The 16268-nt window shown below is 43.7% G+C and overlaps 1 protein-coding gene across 1 annotated transcript in view; it reads right to left on the bottom strand.

The window, feature by feature from the left end:
- Window positions 1-15603: 15603 nt before the first annotated feature.
- The window catches only part of LOC145517360 (uncharacterized), a 177096-nt gene continuing 176431 nt past the window's right edge, over window positions 15604-16268 (bottom strand). Inside the window, exon 10 of the mRNA XM_081519636.1 lies at window positions 15604-15896. Within this exon, the coding sequence (XP_081375762.1) occupies window positions 15893-15896 (4 nt within the window). The 3' untranslated portion in view covers window positions 15604-15892. The remainder of the gene's footprint in view (window positions 15897-16268) is intronic.

Raw genomic sequence — 16268 nt, 5'->3', positions numbered from 1 at the left:
ATTTCCTCACCTCAGTCAGGAGAGGGTTACTGGATTGCTGTTGTTGTTTTTCACTTTGTGCCTCAGAAATTGACGCTAAATGACTTGGAGGTGTTCAGAATCAGGGCCGTAGGCTTCCTGTGTTGGCAAAGGTTCAACAATTCCTTCAGCGCAGATGGTGTTTCATGGGCAGATAAAAGAGCCAGGAATTAGAGGTGGGTCCCAGTTTCCACACCAACTGCTGCCCCATAACTAGTTGTTGACCCCGGTCATCACTGGATCTCCCCTCACCTGTGTCCTCACTTAGAGGTGAGGCCAGAATACATACCCTTAAAGTGCCTGTTAGCTCCAACTCCTCTAAGGGTTTGTGACAAAGACATTAGAAATGGTGTTAGAGAGAGCATCCCATCAGTCAAAGACCAATATGAAAAGTCAGGAAAAGAGGAAACTCCCAAATAGTGAGGGTCACAGAGAAAGGTTCCCTGGGGCTTCCCTGGTGGCTCAGCTGGTAAAGAACCTGCCTGCAATGCGGGAGACCTGGGTTTGATCCCTGGGTTGGGAAGATCCCCTGGAGAAGGGAAAGGCTACCCACTCCAGTATTCTGGCCTGGAGAATCCCATGGACTGTATAGTCCATGGGGTTGCAAAGAGCTGGACACAACTGAGTGACTTTCACTCACTCACAGAGAGAGGTAATGCCTGACCTACCTAAAACTTACACCATTACATCTCCATGCTCTCCAGGGCTGGGGCATTTCTTCTGGCAAGTTCGAGTAAACTGAGGCCCTGCTCTCAAGGTTGACAATCCCAGGCAGACTCGCTCCCCAGGCATGCCTGGCCATCATGCACTCACAAGGCATTATGTGTTCCATGACAGAGGGCAAGAACTGAAGGCTCATGCACCCATTGTATTTGGCTTCCATGGCATTTAAACATACGGGCTTATTGCTAATGTTTAAAAACTAGGACCTTTCCCTCAAAAAGTCAGATTTCTGGTTTCTGTGAAAGCCTGAAAGATGAGACAACTGCTGGGTCTTTATTCCAAGGCAGCGCCAACTGGCCAGAGGTGAGAAAGAGCTGCCTGCTCTGCGGTAGGGCCTGTGTCCCTGGTTATCAACAGCTTTGCTGTCTGTCTTCCACTCATTCTGAGCACCTGCCTGGGCCCCATCTGTGAGCTCCAAGAGAGGCCCAAAGGAAGACAAAGGTTTCACTGGCAGCCTTCCAAAGATCATGCCTGGGTATAAAATCAGTGATTCATGAATTATTCTGGGAGTAAACATCTCAGATCTCCAAAGGAGCCTACCTAAATCATTTAAGAAATACTCCAGAATACTGAGTTCTCTAGTTAAAAATCACTATAATAAAGGTGCATCTCTCAGATCTAAAAAGAGTTTGCTAAATGGACTCATTTTGCTTTTGCCTACAATTCTGTTGTTATCAGTATGGAGAGCTCAGCTTCCCCCAAAGGCCACTGCTGTTGTTCAGTTCAGTTCAGTCGTTCAGTCGTGTCTGACTCTTTGCAACCCCATGGACTGCAGCACGCCAGACTCGCCTGGCCATCACCAACTCCCGGAGCTTACTCAAACTCATGTCCATTGAGTTGGTGATGCCATCCAACCATCTCATCCTCTGTTGTCCCTTTCTCCTCCTGCCTTCAATCTTTCCCAGCATCCGGGTCTTTTCCAATGAGTCAGTTCTTCACATCAGGTGGCCAAAATATTGGAGTTTCAGCTTCAGCATCAGTCCTTCCAATGAATATTCAGGATTGATTTCCTTTAGAATTGACTGGTTTGATCTCTTTGCAGTCCAAGGGACTCTCAAGAGTCTTCTCAAACACCACAGTTCAAAAGCATCAACTCTTGGGTGCCCAGCTTTCTTTCTCACATCCATACATGACTACTGGAAAAACCATAACTTTGACTATGGACCTTTGTCGGCAAAGTGATGTCTCTGCTTTTTAATAGGCTGCCTAGGTTTGTCATAGCTTTTCTGCCAAGGAGCAAGCATCTTTTAATTTCATGGCTGCAGTCACCATTTGCAGTGATTTTGGAACCCAAGAAAATAAAGTCTGTCACTATTTCCATTGTTTCCCCATCTATTTACCAGGAAGTGATATTGTTGTTATTCAGTTGCTAAGTTGTGTCCGACTATTTGCGACCTCATGAACTGCAGCACCCCAGGCTTCCCTGTCCTTTACTATCTCCCAAAGTTTGCTCAAACTCAAGTCCGCTGAGTCAGTGATGCCATCCAACCGTCTCATCCTCTGTCGCCACCTTCTCCTGTCCTTAGTCTTTCCCAGCATCAGAGTCTTTTTCAATGAGTCGGCTCTTAGCTTTTTGAATGTTGAGTTTTAAGCCAGCTTTTTCACTCTCCTCTTTCACCCTCATCAAGAGTCTCTTTAGTTCCTCTTCGTTTTCTGCCATTAGGGTGATATCATCTGCATACCTGAGGTTATTGATATTTCTCCTGGCAATCTTCATTCCAGCTTGTGCTTCATCCAGCCCAGCATGTCGCAGATATTCTCTTCATAGTGGTTAAATAAGCAGGGTGACAATATACAGCCTTGACATAATCTTTTCCCAATTTTGAACCAGTCCGTTGTTCCATGTCCAATTCTAACTGTTGCTTCTTGACCTGCATACAGGTTTCTCAGGAGACAGGTAAGGTGGTCTGGTACTTCCATCTGTTGAAGAATTTTCCACAGTTTGTTGTGATCCCCACAGTCAAAGACTTCAGCATAGTCAACGAAGCAGATGTCTTTTTGGAATCCCCTTGCTTTTTTCTATGATCCAATGAATGTTGGAAATTTGATCTCTGGTTCCCGGCCACTGTAATGTAATACAAATAATGGAAATTTTCTGAGACTGTGTAAGTAGTGATCAGAAATAAGTTTCACTTTCCTATTTGGCTCTGTTCTTGGTTTTGTCGCTAGGAACTTTGGAAAATATGACTTCCAGCAAGGAGAAATTTTTGCTGTTTCAGACTCAATCTGTGGGGCTTAAGACACAGACTGCTGAGTTCCATCTTCAGAGCTTCTGACTCAGGTGGTCTGGAGTGGAAACTGGGATTTGCATTCCTAAGAAACTCCACGGTAGTACGATGCTGCGGGCCCAGATGACTGAGAAGCAGTGTCACAGGATAACCTCGGGCAAGTAACTGCCATCTGGCTTCAGCTTCCTCATTTGGAAAACATGGGTAGAATATAATCCTCTCTGAATTTTTTTTTTTCCCCATCAAAGAACAATGAAGAAATAGACTAAAATCCATTTTATTTTCTTGCATCATAACCCAGTGTAACTGTGGTTTCTTTCCTTGTAGACATTTGATGAGTTTAACATTAACCTGAGGTTTGAACGGCAGAAGGCTCTTTATTGGGAAAATACAATGCTGTTTTCTCAGCATTTCTAGAAAATATCTTTCTTGAGAAAATGCATCCTCATTGTCTTTCACTCTGTGCTTTTTAGAAAGTAGAGGAGTCTGGGAAAGTTCTAGAGCTACACACATTTTAAAAGATTGAAAAAATTTATTTCTAGTAATAGTAATTTTCTTTATCTTTGGTTTTAATGTATGAGTCCAAAAATAAATTTAATTATATAATTTTAAAAAGAGAGGTATTCGCTTCTTTCTAATTAGTGGACATCATGGTGGTTTTAGCACAAGGATTCCACATTTTAAAAGGTGGCTCTGACTGAGCTTTAGTGATTGACAGTTTACTGTAGTCTTTCCTGTGATAACTAACTAATGAGGTCAGAGACCATTACTGAGATGTCAATACAATTTGATCTTGTTAAAATAAATTATATTTGACTCATCTTCTACCTTCAGAATCACCATTCAGAGACTGATTAGTAATTTAGTAGGGGTTTACCTTCCTCAGAAATAATTTCCTCATAACCATAAATATAATCTAGCCTCTAGGCCTCGAAACCCAAACGCCGTTTCATCAACAGTAACACTGCTGTGGGATTTGCTCACTGAACAGACCTTTTTATTTCTTCCCTTTACGTTTCCCTTGTGGAAAAAGAAATCATGTATGTATATGTGTGCGTGTATACAGATATGTGGGCTTCCCTGGTGGCTCAGCAGTCAAGAACCAGCCTGCCAATGCAGGAGATCCAGGTTTCATCCCTGGGTCAGGAATATCCCCTGAAGGAGGAAATGGCACCCACTCCAGTATTCTTGCCTGAAGAATCTCATGGACAGAGGAGCCTGGTGGGGTCACAAAGTCCATGGGGTCACAAAAGAGCTGGACGCAACTTAGCGACCCAGCAACAACAAGAATACAAGTGAGTGTATTACATGCACTGTACATATATTAATATATCCCAAATGGCCAAATAATTCTATGTACATACACATTTATTAGGATACAACATAAATTTTGTGCACTAATCTTAAGTAACAGCTGGATGATATTCCACCCATGTAAACACTTTAGCTGTTGTTCATTGTTTAGTTGCTCAGCTGTGTTAGAACATTTTGTGAGTAAAGCCATTAAGGAATTGTCCTGGATGCTGAAGGAGGCAGTCAACTCCCTTCCAAGCCAGAGTTCTCCCTTCCTATCCACACCGCACAGCAAATACCATGAATCAGAGAGCAGGCTTTGCAGGAGCATGGGTACCTATGGGAGCTGGTGTTGAAAAGAGCCCAAGACTCCTGTGTTTACATAATCAGCCCATTATAGCACCACCACTCCTGATGAAAGCCAATCCTTCCTTCCAGGCACCTGAACTGCCTATTACTCTCAAATGAGTTATTTTCCCCTCCTGAAAATAAGGAACTAAAACTAGCTGCATGCATGTGCAGTTGGGGCAAATTGTGGACAAAAAGATACAAAACGGCCCCACAAAGAACCCAACTGCCACTTCTGAGGAGTCAGGAACAAAAGCAGGGTGTAGAGAGCAAAAGCAGGGTACTGCATATGCCCCCTGCACTCAGCACCACCTACGGGGTGGGCAGACCACCTAAGCCACCCTCCAGCCCGACTCCTGAACCCACCCCTACCCTCACCCCTTATAAGGAACAGCTCGCCCCCCACTTGGGGAGCAAGTGAGCAAGGGATCCTATCCTGTTACTTGTTCTTGCTCCCCACTGCACAGCAGACCCCAATAAAGACCTGCCTAGTCTGGCCTCTTGTCAATTTCTATTGCTCAAGCACCCTGGTCAGTATCACTCCTGGCCTGTTCTCAATACTCATTTTCACCTGCATAAATAAATTCAGGATGGGTGAGGAAGCGGGAGGAGATTGCGGTTTGCTTCTCCCCATGTCAGGAGGCAGTCACGGGGTCTGAGTAGGAATGAGGAAGCGTTGTGGTTTGGTTTTACTGGGAACAATAACTCAGTACTTATTGAGTTAATCCCTCTTGTCTTCCTGTTGATGGATTCTCATGCCAGTTTCCACAATAGAGCCTAGAAATATACCAAGTCAGACAGAAAATAGAAGGACAAGCAGAAATGAACTCAGCTCATTGTAATTCTGTAACGTAGTCACAAATCCTTCTTCTCAATTTTCACAGAATAAATTCAGCAAATGTTTACTGGACACCTATTAGGTTCCATGGATACAAAGATAAGCCATAGTCTCTGTCATCAAGAAAGTTTCTATTTAGAAGGATAATTGGGACAGATGCAGCTTTAGTTTCTTTATTCATTTATTTAATAATAGATGTTGTGTTTATACATTCTTCCAAACACCATGCTAGGTTCTCGGCTGCATATATAAATAGTGCTGGCCTCATAGTCTAGAACAGCAATGACAGGAGGCAGAATCATAGAATAACAGCAGTTGCACAAGCTTGTTCTACAAATAATTAGCCCTACTCTAGGTTGGATATTCAGGATACAATGACAAACAAAATACACAAGAATGAAGCTTCTAATATTTTCCTGGAGGAGAAAAAATAAGCAAGACTATTACAGATTTAGGTAAACTTTATATAGTAAAGCACTAATAACATTAATGACAATGAACACATGAATAATAATCATCATAAACAATCATTAGTAACAAAATTGTTATATGACCAACTGACAGTGGGCCTTTAACATCTATTTTCTTATTTAGTCTTCAAAATAAACACTGTGAGCTGGTTATTACACCCAATTTGCAGAGGACGAAATAGAGATTCAGAAAGGTGAAGAAGTTTTCCAAGGTCATACAGCATTGTCATAGCAGAGACAGAGATGTGAACACCAGTTTGGGCTTCCCTGGTGCCTCAGATGGTAAAGAACCCACCTGCAATGTGGGAGACCCAGGTTCAATCCCTGAGTCAGGAAGATCCTGTGGAGAAGGGAATGGCTACCCACTCTAGTATTCTTGTCTAGATAAAACAAAGCCATCTGCCATCTGTTCCTTTTCATGGCTGAGTAATATTCCATCGTGTATATATATGTACCACATCTTTTTTATCAAGTTCTCTGTTTATAGACATTTCAGATGTATATATACACACTATTGTATATAAAATAGATAATCAACAGGGACTTATTGTAGAGCACAGGAAACTCTACTCAATGTTCTATTTTAACCTATATGGGAAAATAATCTGAAAAAGAATGGATACATATGTATGTGTAACTGGATAATTTGCTGTACACGTGAAACCAACGTAACTTTATAAATCACCTATACCCCAAAATAAAATCTTCTGAAAAGTGAGCTTGCTGACTCCAGGTTGTTCCCATCTGTAAAAAAGACACATGTACTAGTAACCTATGACAGTTACCAATAGATCCATTCAGTCTGTGAAGAAATCAGTTCTTTGGAATTCGTTACCCCCTTATTTAATGCCTTAATCAACAGAGAAGGAACCAGGAGGCAGAGGGGGTGAGCAGCTTTCACTCACCCACCCCTCCGATGGCCTGCCCCCTGTAATACAAACCAAAGCCTGAATTGCACTGACATCTTCTACGTGGAATCCAAGAGCTGTTATTCAGGCTTTAACCCCTTAACTGCTCCGTGCCATCAGCCACGGCTCACCCAGGGGATGTGTTACCCATCACAGACGACAGACACGGACTCCCTGGGAAATCACAGCAGAAAGGGAAATGGGATTGGCCACGTGATGCAGAGTGGAGAGAAAACAGGAGACTGGAAGCAGGACCGGAAGTCAAAGGCTACAGGGCTGCCCTGGGCTGGAGCTGCCACCACCTTGAAAGCCATCCGTTGTTCGTTCTCCTCTACCTCTACTCAAGATGGTCAATGCTAGGACACAGCACTGGTCTCTTCTCGTTTTAAAAAATTTTTATTGTTGATTTGTTTATTGCTGTGCTGGGCCTTCGTTGCTGCATGGGTTTCTCTCTAGTTACAGCGAGCAGGGGCCACGCTCTAGCTGCAGCGCATGGGCTTCTGTTGCGGACCACGGGCTCTAGCGTGCATGGGTTTCAATAGTTGTGAAGCCTGGGCTTAGTTGCTTCAAGGCACGTGGGATCTTCCTGGACCAGGGATCGAATCCAAGTCTCCTGCGTTAGCAGGCGGATTCTTTGTCACTGAGTCACCAGGGAAGCCCAGCACTTGTTTCTTATGGGCAAATACACAAGAAACAGCCCCTGTCCACAGACTGTGGGTGCTCTACAGTATGCATTGCTGGAGTGCTAAACTGAGGTTTGTAAAGCTCAGTGAGGCTTTCCTTTCTCCTAAATCTATGTGCTGAAAGCAGACTCCGCTGCTGAGACTTGACCTGGCCCCCTAGGAAAAGGTGGCCCGTGGAATGCACCAAGTTTGCCAATCACATCAGCGGCTCCACCTTCTGTGAAAAGTAGTCAGTAATGGAGTAGAGGCTCTCTCCCCCTCTCTTCAGGTGGGGAAGGGTTGGTGCTGTGGTTCAGTCGCTCAGTCCTGTCTGATTGTTTGTGACCCCATGGACGGCAGCATCCCAGGCTTCCCTGTCCTTCACTATCTCCTTGAGTTGGCTCAAATTCATGTCCATTGAGTCAGCAATGCCATCCAACTGTCTCATCCTCTGCCACCCCTTTCTCCTCTTGCCCTTAATCTTTCCCAGCATCAGGGTTTTTCCAATGTAAACAGGAAGGGTCAAAGCACCCTAAGAACTGGAGCATTTGCAATCTTCCCATTTCAGGGAACTTCCATCAGCATGTAAAAATGCTGTACAGCTCCGTTACCCCCTTAAAACTCATTAGGAGAAAGATCAGTGTAACATTTCAAGCTCATCTCAGCAGAATATACTTACATCCAGTTTACGTAAATCACAGAAACCTCTTCTTCCACCTGTGTGGGGGCAGGGCTGAGGGAGGAGGGGGCATCTGACGCGTATCTTTTCTGAAACCATGCATCTTGTATGACACACAAATACACTGTACCTTGAGCGATTTCTGAACATCTTATTAGAATCAAGGTCAGTAATTCTTTTTAATGACTCCAGTATGCCTCAGCTTCATACACCAAGGGACCACTATGAGTTCTGATCAGGCACTCTAAAAGGCTAGAAGCGAACAGGATATGGGGAATTAGCAAGGATAATCTTTAAAGCTATTTATTTTTTTTTTTTTTTTTTTTTTATAAATTTATTTATTTTAGTTGGGGGCTAATTACTTTACAATATTGTAATAGTTTTTGCCATACATTGACATGAATCAGCCATGGGTTTACATGTGTTCCCCTTCCCGGACCCCCCACCCACCTCCCTCCCCATCCCATCCTTCTGGATCATCCCATTGCCCCGGCCCTGAGCCCTTGTCACATGCATCGAACATGGAATGGTGCTCTGTTTCACATATGACAATACACATGTCTCAATGCCATTCTCCCAGAACGTCCCACCCTCACCTTCTCCCTCAGAGTCCATAAAATTGTTCCATGCATCTGTGTCTCTTATTCTGTCTCGCATATAGGGTTATCGTTACCATCTTTCAAATTCCGTATATATGCATTAGTATACTGTATTGTTGTTTTTCTTTCTGGCTTACTTCACTCTGTATAATGGGCTCCAGTTTCATCCATCTCAGTAGAACCGATTCAAATGTATTTTTTTTAATGGCTGAGTAATATTCCATTGTGTATATGTACCACAGCTTCCTTATCCATTCATCTGCTGATGGACATCTAGGTTGCTTCCATGTCCTGGCTATTGTAAACAGTGCTGCGATGAACATTGGGGTACACGCGTCTCTTTCAATTCTGGTTTCCTCGGTGTATATGCCTAGCAGTGGGATTGCTGGGTCATATGGCAGTTCTATTCCTAGTTTTTTAAGGAATCTCCACACTGTTCTCCATAGTGGCTGTACTAGTTTGCATTCCCACCAACAGTGTAAGAGGGTTCCCTTTTCTGCACACCCTCTCCAGCATTTATTGCTTGTAGACTTTTGGATAGCAGCCATTCTGACTGGTGTGAAATGATACCTCATTGTGGTTTTGATTTGCATTTCTCTAATAATGAGTGATGTTGAGCATCTTTTCATGTGTTTGTTAGCCATCTGTATGTCTTCTTTGGAGAAATGTCTGTTTAGTTCTTTGGCCCATTTTTTGATTGGGTCGTTTATTTTTCGGGAATTCAGCTGCAGAAGTTGCTTGTATATTTTTGAGATTAATTGTTTGTCTGTTGCTTCATTTGCTATTATTTTCTCCCATTCTGATGCACAGGGCGAAAAAAATGAGAAGGAAACAAAGCCTCCATTCTGAAACCCAGACACATAGTCTAATTCTGTTGCAAGATAACATTAAATCCTTGGCAGGTCATTGGAGGAAGAAAGCTAGTTCTTCCATTTGCCCAAAGAGTTTGCTCAGTTCTGCTTTTATATTAAGTTTCTATGACTTGAAGCTTTACTAATAGTTTTAATTGAATCCTGGGACTGGTGGTGAGCACTAGGGCTTGTGTTTGGGGTGTTTAAACATGGTGATCCCCATCTTCCTCCTCTGCATCCTTGAGACACCACACATGCAGCTCCAGGAAGCCAGTCCTGAGAGCCTGTGTGCATTACAGCACCATGTGGCTTGGTGCCAGGCAGGCTACAATTCATGTCCTGACAGTATCCATGCCTCAAAGTTATGTGCATCCTTCACAGCAAACATAGGAAGATGAACAATTCCTACTCCACTTAAAATGATCAAAATCCCAAAATAAAATTATAAAAGAAAGAGGATGTCACCATAACTATTCATCAGAGGGTCCTCCAAAGCATAAGTCAGAATAGAAAGGCTTCCTAGAGGGTAAAAGTGAGAAGAATGCAGAACAAACAAGCAGAACCTGCATCTCCTGTGTTGGCAGGTAGATTCTTTACCATTGAGACACCACAACAATTTTTTATTAGGCTTCTCATCTCAATACTATTTATGAATTCCTCTGATAAGCCTGTGATTCCCTGGTGGCTCTGATGGTAAAGAATCTGCCTGCAATGCAGGAGATCTAGGTTCGATCCCAGGGTCATGAAGATCCCCTGGAGAAGGGAATGGCAACCCACTCCAGTATTCTTGCCTGGAGAATCCCATGGGCAGAGGAGACTGGCGGGTTCTATGGGGTTGCAAAGAGTTGGATACGACCGATCAGCTAACATTTGTAAGCCTGTAATGGTAGAGAATAGGGTAGGTGTCCAATGTCTTTCCATTAATGGTTGAGCTTCCTATAGTATGTCAAATATTTTACAGTTCAGGAGCTCTGCACATTTCTTTGGAGAATGACTGGGATCAGGTCTAACTGCCATGAACCCAAACCTCAGAGGGTGCATTTTGTCTGGTACGCTTACTGCTACCATTTATTCACAGATTAACAGTCATTATTATTTCCAGTTAATGTCACTTTTACAACAACCACTGAGAACCATAATTTTGTACTGAGTGGCATTTCTTAGCATCTTTCCAATTACTAAAGTGTTGACCAATGAGATAAAATTATAAAGTGGATTTCTTATCTTGGGAAAGATTTTTGGAAATTCACACACTAATCAAGAAAAAGAAACCTCATCTAAATATTTTCCAAGATTCTATATCTAGTCTGGTGGTTTTTACATAGAAAACAACAAAAATAATACCATAATTCCTCTGGTATTCAGTTGGGAGTTCACTAGAGAGTTGTTTTTGATTCTATGCATTGGTCGGTGAAAGCTACTCTGAGTTCATCAAACATTCTAATCCTTCCACGAATTCAGTCCAGATAGTTGCTCTTTAAACATCTGTGTTATTCCAAGTGGCTGGGGTTAATAAAGATGAGCTCAATATAACTCCTGTCCTCAAGATGCTCACATTTTAGAAAAAGTGTAAATATTGTCATTGGATCATTGGAAGATGCTAATTTCATATACAATACTAGTATGTTTGGTTCTTGAAATTTTAGTGTGGAATAATACCTTTTTGACTTTTTTTTTAAGTCGCTCAGTCATGTCTGACTCTTTGCGACCCCATGGACTATACCGTCCATGAAATTCTCCAGGCAAGAATACTGGAGTGGGTAGCCTTTTCCAACTTCATGGGATCTTCCCAATCCAGGGATCGAACCCAGGCCTCCCGCATTGCAGGAGGATTCTTTACCAGCTGAACCACAAGGGAAGCCCAAGAATACTGGAGTGGGTAGCCTATCCTTTCTCCAGCGGATCTTCCCAATCCAGGAATTGACTGGGGTCTCCTGCAATGCAGGCAGATTCTTTACCAACTGAGCTATCAGGGAAGTGTAAAGGGCTTTAATTTCAGGATGTGATATTGATTGCTTTGAGCCCTGAGCCCAGTGTGGATGACCACGACTGTCAAAAACAGTCGAGCAATCTCACAGATGGGAGGGATGTAGGAAAATATTGAGGTAAAATGCACTCATTCTCTTTAGGAAAAGCTTTCCCATGAAAGAATGAGAAATTTTCTTTAGACCCCTAGCTCCAAACTGGACCTAAATGCCATAATAGTCTTATCTTAAAAGACATTGTAAAAATAACCCCCCCACTAATCAGATTAATCTTTTGATGAATGGTGGTATTTTAAAAAATTAAGATGAACCTGGATGATAGAATATATAATTTACAGTAATCTTCAGTTAACTTGGCATTAATGAAACCCTATTCATAAGTACATATACTATGGGCATATAAACAACTCTTTTAAAAATTAAATCCCGTTTGAAGTGAAAACATTCCTTCTCAGTCATGCTGTTTGTTCATTTAGAAAATTAAATCCTTTCCTCATAGATAATGGAAAAATAAGGCTTCCCAGGCAGCGTAAGTGGCAAAAAATCCACCTGCAATGCAGGAGACGTAAGAGATGCAGTACAATCCCTGGGTCAGGAAGCTCCCCTGAAACATAGTTGCCAAAATGGGGAGCTGATTCTACGAAATGGCAACCCACTCCAGTCTTCTTGCCTGGAGAATCCCATGGACAGAGGAGCCTGGTGGGCTACAGTCCCTGGGGTCACAAGGAGTCAGACACGACTAAGCAAGTTAGTGCGCAAGTACATCCTCAGAGATAATGCAAAAGTAAACTTTGGTCCAGTCAGTGTTGGAATTATGAAAAGATTCATAGAAGACAACTCAATGACACTTTAGTACACATTTAAATGAGTAACTAGTTTTCAAGAAATGATTTCAAACAACCTTAACAATACCATGCAATTTAAACAAAAATATCTCACTTCCATTCTCCAAAATGCTCAATTATTAATGCTTCTATAAAATAGCACTCAGCTCCTTGGGTTCAGTCAAAACTTTTTTATCATCTGAGCACACTCTACCTTATCACTATTCATCTTTTGTACCAAAATTTAAGCCAAAGGAGCCTAAATATTTTTGACAGACATGCCATGAATTTTCCCATAATTACATAGAATATTCCAGGTAACTGTTTACTCATATCTCTCTACCCTAAGATCTAGCATAGTACTGTTCCATGGGAAGTGTTCGGAGAACTGACCCCAAATTCTCCATCAGTTCAGTTCAGTTACTCAATCGTGTCTGACTCTTTGTGACCCCATGGACTGCAGCACACGAGGCTTCCCTGTCCATCACCAGCTCCCAAAGCTTGCTGAAACTTGTCCATCGAGTCGGTGATGCCATTCCCTGTACCCCTCTGATATGTACACCATCCAAGATTCCATTTCTCTTTTTCTCTCTCCAAATACCATTGATCATAGAGAAGACTATTGGAAAAGATCTTCCACAACTAAAGATATCACAAAGGGGCCACATGAGGCGAGTGAGAGGGGCAGAGACAGGGTATCGTCAGGACCCACACATCCGGGCGGATAACCCACAAACAGGAGGGTATTTACAACTGCAGAAGCTCCGCCCAAGGAGTGAGGGGTCTGAGTCCCATGTCAGGCTTCCCAGCCTGTGGGTCCTGCATCGGGAAGGCCAGCCCCCAGGATGCCTGGCTTTGTAGATGTGGCTTTGGGGAGCCAGAGGGCTGTAGGAAATAGAGACTCTGCTCCTCGAGGGTACGTGCTGAATGGCACATGGTCTGGGTCCCAGGGCAGACAGTCCCTGGGAAGGAGCCTGGGTGAGACCCTCTTGCTGGTCTCCGAGAGCCTCCCAGAGAGGCAGGAAGCAAAGGGGACTCCCTCTAGCAACATAGCTGTCAAAACAGGGAGCTGATTCTACCAAACGGCAGGTACTATTTTGGAGTACTCCCTCTGTGTCATCAGTGCTGGGAGCTTACCTGCCCACCAGCCAGTAAGCCCCAGCCCTGGAACACCCCAGGCCCTGCAGCCAGCTGCCCCAGGGTCCCCAGGCCCTCAGCCAGGAGAGCTAGGACCTGGTTCTGTCCACCAGTAGCTGCGGCCTCTGTGCAAGGCAGGACTGGGCAGCCAACCAGGCAGGGCCAGCCCTGCCTAGGAGCTTGCCACATCAGGGGTCCCACTCTACCCACACAGGGGGCACCCCTAGATCATATAGCCCAGCAGAGGGGAGGATGCTGCTGGACCCCATAAGTTATCTCGTGCATAACGCCACAATACCAAGATCATGAAAGATAAGCTGCTGCTGCTGCTGCTAAGTCGCTTCAGTCGTGTCCGACTCTGTGCGACCCCATAGACGGCAGCCCACCAGGCTCCGCCGTCCCTGGGATTCTCCAGGCAAGAATACTGGAGTGGGTTGCCATTTCCTTCTCCAGTGCATGAAAGGGAAAAGTGAAAGTGAAGTCGCTCAGTCGTCTGACTCTTAGCGACCCCATGGACTGTAGCCTACCAGGCTCCTCCGTCCATGGGATTTTCCAGGCAAGAGTACTGGAGTGGGGTGTCATTGCCTTCTCCGTGAAAGATAAGCAAGCTACCTAAAACATTCAAAAGACAGGGAGAATTAAGTCAAGTATCCTCCACAGGGTAAAATCCTCCCCAGTTGAAAACGATTGACTTAACGATTCTTCACAAGACAGAACAGGAATTTAGAAGACAGTAGAAAACTTTGATGGATCATGAAGCACATATTAAAAGACAGAAAAAGCTATGTCACATGAATAACTGAACACAGCGGCCTGTAGAGTCGCTAGGTGGCCAGGCTCATCAGAAGTCCTGCTACAGAATCAGTCCCGGGACCACGGCAGTGACCTCGGTCAGACCCTGAATACCCGTGGGACACAACCCTGCTCCCTGCTGGAGCGGGACATGGCAGGTTGCTGCTGGCGGGGCTGTACCAGGAAAAGGTCCTGATGGACCAACAGAAAGGACTCGCCGCTCGTTTATCACCAGCTCTGGACCCAAAGTCCAGTCTGAGTGTCAAACTCACTTCACATGTCTGAGCCCTTCCTAAAAGACTGTGACTAAAGGGCTCCGATTTGATGTTTCTGGAGTGAGAAGTGGGTTCTGGAATCTTTCAGTGATAGGAATGGGATGAGATGCAAGGCAGTCACAATATTTAAAAAAGAAAAAAAAAGGAAGGAAGAAAAGAAGGAAGAAGAAAGAAGAAAGAAGAGGGGAGGGAGGAAGAATGAAAGGAAGGGAGGGAGGAGGGGAAAAGAAAAGAAAAAGAAAAATGCCCACAACAGACTTTTAACAGAAACAATAGACAATATTAATCCTTTGAAGAATGGGAGGAAGTGATAAATCCGTTCTACGAAAAGCAGCATAGAGACCTTCAAATTCCTACTCAGATCAATGTTGGAGCAAGCCGAGAAATCTTGGAATGCTAGTTAGTGTATCATGGTGGTCATGCTATGCAGGTAGCCACAGCGCTTGCTTGAGAGGGGGAGATGCCCTGTGCAGAGCGGGCTCACAAGGATGCTCTCTGTGTGAGAGGATGGAGGGAGCGTGCTGGTGGCGGAGACTCCGGAGGACACTGTCAGACCCTCCCGTCCCCATCCCAGCCCTCATTCCTGCCCCAAGCCAGCCTCGTCCTCCTCCGCCTGCTTCCCTCACGGCCAGGAAATTTCAATTACCTAAGTGCAGTTAGAACCAAGCTATGGCATTTCAGGAATGCACCGCGAATAGCCAAACAGTCTTCAAAGGAATGTAGATTTTTCTCTCCTCTACATGTGCCAGGAAAAAGTTTACAGCCCCATTTCCTATCTTCTTCAAGGAACAGACTCAAGACCTGGGGAACTGAAACCCCTGTCCACTGTGATCTCCTAGACAAAAGCCTGTCTAAAAGAAACACATCAAAGGATGCATTTCCTATTTCTGCCTAAGTTCTGAAACAACGTGTCAGCCTTATAATTCGTGCTTTCATGTAACTTCCACCTTGAATTACACACAGGAAAAAACGAACTTTGCAGAAGTCTTTTACTTTAAGCTGAATTTCTCTGCTTGTCTTTTTCTGTTTTCTGGTGTACAGACCATCTCTTCCCGTGGCCAGGGATTCAAAGACAAAGCTAAACCGTGAAATTGGTTATAAAGAGTACCTAGTACTTTCTTTTGCTTATAGATGCCGATAGCTCTTTCTTTGGATAGAAGTTTTCCTTCCAATGGTAGCCAAAAGGTCTGTTCAACTTTTTCTGTTGCATATGACCCCTAAAAGTTGAGGTTGACCTTCAGTCCAGCTGCTCCCAAAAGTAGTTACCTTCCATTAAAACAAAAGAGGAAATGGGGGAGAGGAATCAGGAAGATAATGGATAAATCTAGAAATAGCAAAGAGCTAATCCAACCAGTAAGCTGTAGGAGATAGAATAATATTTCTCCTTCCCTCTAGCAAAAAAAATCAATATATATTTGGTTGAGTCAACAAAGTTGCATGCTATTTTTTTCCAAATGATTTTTCTCAGTTTTAAAATCAATTATCTGAATGGATTAGGAGGAAAAAGACAGAGAAGTGCTTTGTAATACAGACCTGGTTTTACCTCTCAAAAACAATGACCTATCTAGATGAAACTTCCCCTTACTTCTAGGTAGGTTTCAGGACCAAATATATTATATAGATTATTTAGGGTGCTTT

Source organism: Giraffa tippelskirchi, chromosome 8, assembly GCF_054371585.1.
Source record: "Giraffa tippelskirchi isolate mGirTip1 chromosome 8, T2T-mGirTip1v1.2.pri, whole genome shotgun sequence".
Lineage (NCBI taxonomy): Eukaryota > Metazoa > Chordata > Mammalia > Artiodactyla > Giraffidae > Giraffa > Giraffa tippelskirchi.
Note: the sequence above shows the minus strand (reverse complement) of the source record. Positions and strands in the feature narration are given on the sequence as shown.